This window comes from Hipposideros armiger, unplaced genomic scaffold (genome assembly GCF_001890085.2).
Source record: "Hipposideros armiger isolate ML-2016 unplaced genomic scaffold, ASM189008v1 scaffold_226, whole genome shotgun sequence".
Taxonomy (NCBI): domain Eukaryota; kingdom Metazoa; phylum Chordata; class Mammalia; order Chiroptera; family Hipposideridae; genus Hipposideros; species Hipposideros armiger.
In genome coordinates this window covers 379,070-384,802 of record NW_017731576.1, presented here as the reverse complement: position 1 = coordinate 384,802, position 5,733 = coordinate 379,070, and the positions used below count along the sequence as shown (strand labels likewise).

The 5,733-nt window shown below is 36.4% G+C and overlaps 1 protein-coding gene across 1 annotated transcript in view; it reads left to right on the top strand.

Annotated features, from left to right (window-relative positions):
- RYK (receptor like tyrosine kinase) overlaps positions 1-5,733 on the top strand; it is a 79,496-nt gene that overhangs the window by 53,891 nt on the left and 19,872 nt on the right. Inside the window, exons 11-13 of the mRNA XM_019654582.1 lie at positions 3,037-3,169; positions 4,380-4,489; positions 4,654-4,813. Coding sequence (XP_019510127.1) covers positions 3,037-3,169; positions 4,380-4,489; positions 4,654-4,813 — 403 coding nt within the window. The remainder of the gene's footprint in view (positions 1-3,036; positions 3,170-4,379; positions 4,490-4,653; positions 4,814-5,733) is intronic.

Sequence of the window (5,733 nt, the reverse complement as noted above, 5' to 3'; positions counted from 1 at the left end):
TTCCCCCAGTGTACTAATGTCCTGTGGCTGCTGTAACAAATTACAACCTCGGTGGTTTAAAATGAGAGATTTATTCTCCCCTAGTTGAATTCTGGAAGCCGAATGTTTGAGATCAAAATGTAGGCAGGTTTGTGCTTCCCTCCAGAGGCTCTAAGAGGGAAACATTCCTTGCCTCTTCCAGCTTTTGGTGACTGTTGGCATTTCTTGGCTTGTGGCTGCATCTCTCCCTGCTCCATATTCATATCACCTCCTCCTCCACATGTGTTTGCCTCTCTCTTATAGTGATGCATACCATTGCATTTAGGGACCCACCTACATAATCCCGGATAAGCTTCTGTTCTCCAGGTCCTTAACTTAATCACATCTTTTGCCATATAAGGTAATATTTGCAAATTTCAGGGATTCGAATGTGGACATATTTGGGGGGGCTGGCGTTCAACTTACTATACTCAGTAATTGAAATTATTTAAGATTCCCTTGTTGAAAAACCAGTATCTTAATTTAAAATCCTTGAAATGAGAATGATTTGAAAAGGAGAGAAACTCTCTCTTGTTAAAATCTAATGACATTTATTTTTATTTTTCAGAAGTGAGGTTAGCTATCTGATATATTGTGCTTTTTTTACATACCAAATCTGTTGATCAAATGTGTTCACTAATGTGGATGAACAGTTTACTTACATTTTTTTTTTTAACTTTTTCTATTAATTAAGGTCTTTTATTGTGTATATCTTCAAAATACTTTGTTTTAGCTTAATTTAAAATCAACGACTCTGAAAACAAAATCTGACACATTTGTCAAATGGACAGTAAATATGAGTGTTGATGAGAAGCGATGCTTTGCTGCTTCACAAGGAGCTGCAGAGGTTCACAGTGGACGGAAAGCTGCTTCGTGTTGCTGCAGCCTTTCCCAGCCAGAGGCACGGAGCATGTAGAGGATGGGTGGGGAGTTGGGGAAATACCTCCAAACTCTTAGATACAAACTTTGAGAGCTCAGCCTATATAGCAGCGGGGAACCAGGCCTAGTTTTTTTGTGTGTGTGTTTTTTTTAAGAACTTTGATAATAAAATTAAACTTCTCTAACATTAATGTCAGGAAATTAAAATTTCAAGTAAAACAGGACAAATATGTAAAGCAACTTACACAATTTTAATGGTTATCTAAAGAAAACCTGGGATTTAGGGAGGGGTTGCTGTTTTGTTTTTGGTTTTTCTCAAATAATATAAAATAGAAAGCAGAATTTGATTTTAGGCCAGCACACAGCTGTTGTATTGAGTGATAGTAAGGACCAATTGTACTGTTTGATAAGATGCTTGTTTTCAGGTTTGCCAAATCTCTATTCAGAAACTCTGAATTATAGCTGGAATTCTTTACCAGTTTCTACATTAAACAAAGCTGTTTTCATAGGGGGAAAATGAGTTTAGCTTGGGTTTTAGAATGTGGTTTTAAAACACAGTATCAGTTGAGTTAGAGCTACATGGTTTTCAAATCCACCCCTTCAGTAGAAGAGCCTACACCTGAACATTTTTGAATGTAGAAAAGTAAAGGAAACTTTCCTCGGTGTTTTCTTTGAAAATCTCAATTCCATAGTTGATATAAAAGATTAATTTTCTCATCTCTTTGGGATGTTAATAGTTCTTTCAATGGTTGATTTAAAATATTTATGATTTTGTTACTCATTGAAATAAATAGCATAGTTGCTTTTGCAGAAATGTGATGGCAGTTGTAGTGAACCCAAAACTAGTCTAATGGGCAGGAAATAGAAGATATTTCGTAGATGACAATNGACAGCAATTCTTAACTCTTGGCATATTTCTATGCAGAGGTTTTTTTTCTTTCATTTTTTTTCCTCTCCATATCTGTGATTGTCCTGCAAACATGTGAATTTTGTATCCTTGCATTCCTATAAAATCAGTTTTTACTCATATTCTCCTAACATCTTCTTTGTGACCTTTTAATTGATACCTACTTTCCTATTTTTTAGGTGAGCTCTTTACTTCCTTTTGGACTTTAAGTTGTTTGCAACTTTTTGCTATTAATATTGCATTAACTGCCCTTGTTCATGTAGCTTCGTCCCCCCCCCACCCCTTATTAAACATCCTTAGAAGCAGAATATGCTAAGTTAAGGAGTACAGATGTTTTTAAGGCTATGTTATTTGTGTGTTTATCAAATATTTATTAAATGCTTGCTTTCTGTGGTAGAGAATACAAGGCATTGGGTGTAAAAGTAAGAGTCCATGTTTTTACCTTAGAGGAATTTTCACCTTAGTGGGGAAGATGAGGTAATTATGTAAAAAGTTACATAACCTTGGGAAAAATTAACAGTAATTTCCGGATACCAGTAGAAGAGGTGCCATTAGGCATAAGGATGAAATTTATGTATGTGTGCCATAAAATTAAAGAAGGAACAAAATTGTTTACCATATGCTTAGCTTTATTTGCACATCATAGCAAAATTTTATGGTGGGATTCCCATGTTAGAGGTATGGAAACTAAGGCCAAGAGAGATGGTCTCATAGACAGTAAATGGTAAATTTAGGATTTGGAAATCAGATTCTAAGTCCCATTTGACCAGCTCAGGACTTCTTGGCTTTTGTGTCAATTTTAGCCTCTTACAGGCCTTAATTATCATATTCTTGTCCACAGTCTGCATTAGGGCTCTTTTTTTAAGTGTGTTGATGGATTTTATCATAACATGTTCATGGTCAAGTAGTTTTTTAGCTGTCTCTGATTATCCTTTAGAATAACGATTTAGTGCAACTGGAGTGCTTCTTCAGAGAATCTAGTCCATAGGAAACAAACAAAAAAAAGTTTATAATTTTTCCCTATCAAGAAAGTACATATATGGGAACTGTTAAAGCCTAGTTTAAAAGAGCATTAATAATTTTCATTTTTAATGATAATCATGTTTTTAAGTATGTTTGAGGTTTTCTTGTTTTATTTTAGGTTATCTTTATTTTATTGCTTTTTATTAAAAATAAGCCCCTATGGTTTTAGATTTCACTTGTCTTTCTCCCGATTTCTTACTATTTTATAGAAATCTTCTTCCTATTACCCATGTGTGTATAGAAGATGGAGAAAAGCCCATGGTGATATTGCCTTACATGAATTGGGGGAATCTTAAATTGTTTTTACGGCAGTGCAAATTAGTAGAGGCTAATAATCCTCAGGTGAGAAAACTTTGCCCTAATACCAATTATTTACCAGTAGCTTCTGATGTTATCTTTGAAAGCAGATATTAACATTCGGAAATATAAACTGTTTAAAGGCCTACAGAAACAAAGTGAACCAGAAGATATTTATAACCTGTTGGTTTGGGGGAAGATGGTTTATGGTTGCTGTCTGAAGGCTTACACTTTGCTGAAGTTTTTCCTTGTACATCCATTGTGTATTTATTCATAATTCCCTCACACACTCTGTAACACCAACTCAGTCATTTTTCTGAGAACTCCTTGAAGGCACATGTATTAGATCTCCCTTCTAGGAGTGGAAACAGACCCACTTGGTCTGTATTCAGAGCCATTGGTCCATAGTGTACCAAACACTGGTGATGACTGGAGAGTATATTTTTAATATGCTTGGCTGTAAGATGTCAGCTATCTAAGAGTTTCTTTCTCTTCATTGTTTGTGCACATAGCGTGAAGCATTTGGTCAGATTCCAAACACATTTTGATGGTGGTAGTGGTAAAGCCTAGTGGGTGTTTTGTTCCCGCTATACCTTTTAACCCCATGAAGTTGGTTTTAGGACTTGTGATGATATACTTACTAGGTTGCCAGGAAAGATGGATTCAAAGGCTGCATTGAGTATTTGGCTTAATAAGTGTGATATGCTTTGTAAATTGACAGGATTAAAGCCAGCGTTTCCCACAGGTGGTTGGAGGCTTAGGCCCACTGGCATCATCACCTGGGGAAAAATTTCATTCCTTACCTCACAGCACTGGTGTACTGACTCCAGAGGAGCTATCAGTAGAGAAAGCTATAGACTTGTATTAGTGTGGAAGTGGTCCCCAGGGGATGATCTCCTAATAAAAACTATTTTAAAAGAAAAGAACTAGTTATTGAGTAATAAGCATTTGAAATATTACCTTGTGAATTCAGCACTGAGCAAATATTTACAAGCAGCTACTACATGTGTTAGATGTTGGGGAGATGTACCTAACAGATGAGAGGAGCAAATGGTAATTACAGAGTGATAAGGACTATAGAAGACATTGTACAAGTACAGGGAGCTATGGGAACATATTCTTAGCCAAAAATAGCTTTTTAATGCTCACTGTGTAGGTATAAACAAGTATTTTGGGATGGAGTGGGATTGTGGAATAAAATAAGCAGCTGCCATCATTTTTATGCTGACTGCATTGTCATTTTCTGTTACCACAGGCAATTTCTCAACAAGACCTGGTGCACATGGCTATTCAGATTGCCTGTGGAATGAGCTACCTGGCCAGAAGGGAGGTCATCCACAAAGATCTGGCTGCTAGGAACTGTGTGTAGGTGCCACGGCCTCATCACTGTGTTTGGTGGTTAGGGTTCCCTGTACTTGGGGTTCTTTCCCGGTGTCACAATGGGAATTGTGTTGTATTTAAGAGTGACCATGATCCGTAATTTTAATCATACTCTGATTGCATTTGATGTTTATGTCTTTACTTTTTAGCATTGATGACACACTTCAAGTTAAGATCACAGACAATGCCCTCTCCAGAGACTTGTTCCCCATGGACTATCACTGTCTGGGGGATAATGAAAACAGGCCAGTTCGATGGATGGCTCTGGAAAGTCTGGTTAATAATGAGTTCTCCAGTGCTAGTGATGTGGTAAGTACTGGGACCCTGGATTTCAACAAGTGGAAACGAGGCTTTCTGTTTTTAAGTTATTTTTTTAATTACTATTTTTTTAAAATCTAGTAAGTATTCCCTGAAATTCTTCATTGAGAAAGCAAGTGTAGTTAGCTCCTAGTCAGCCAGTTTATGGGGAGAAGATATGACCCCAATCATGGCCTATTACTGTGAATAATCTCATTTCATCCTGACAATAACCCTTTGAGAGGGGGCACTGTTAACACTACGAGGCAGGTAGACACTATTATTCCAATTTTAAGGGTGGTGATATTGAGGCTGAGCTTGCAGTATTTGATTGTTTCTCTCAGAATGACCCAAGTGGTTGTCGGAGCATAAAGATTTATTGTTTAAATTTATTTATGGCCTCCTCTAAGTATTATGGCCTATGTAATTTATAATTTCACCGAATATCACTGTCTTCCCTTTAGACAGTTTCTGGGTGGTTCTGCCCATTTGAACAGGTCATTTAATTGGGATCCTTTATACTAAGTGATATATAATTTCAGAAGTCACATATGTAATACTTGTGAGTATTTTGCAAGCATTTTAATTGTTTTTAGTTTCGATCACCTTTATCTTGCTTGCTGTACTTTATTATTATTGTAGCCGAATATTTAGAGATTAGGTTAAATGTCTGTTGATAAGGTCCCCCTGTATAACCAATCACTTCGTGATACCTGTAAGTGTTAACATGTAAAATCTTATACAGTAATTTGCTTCAAAGTTACAACTGTAAAAATTAGGCTACCATATCATTGTATCTCGTGTCTCTATGTATTTATAATATAGAGTTATCCTTTTACTTCTAAGTTTGTATGCTTTAAGAATTACTCTCCTAATACACTCTTTCCCCCAGTGTACTAATGTCCTGTGGCTGCTGTAACAAATTACAACCT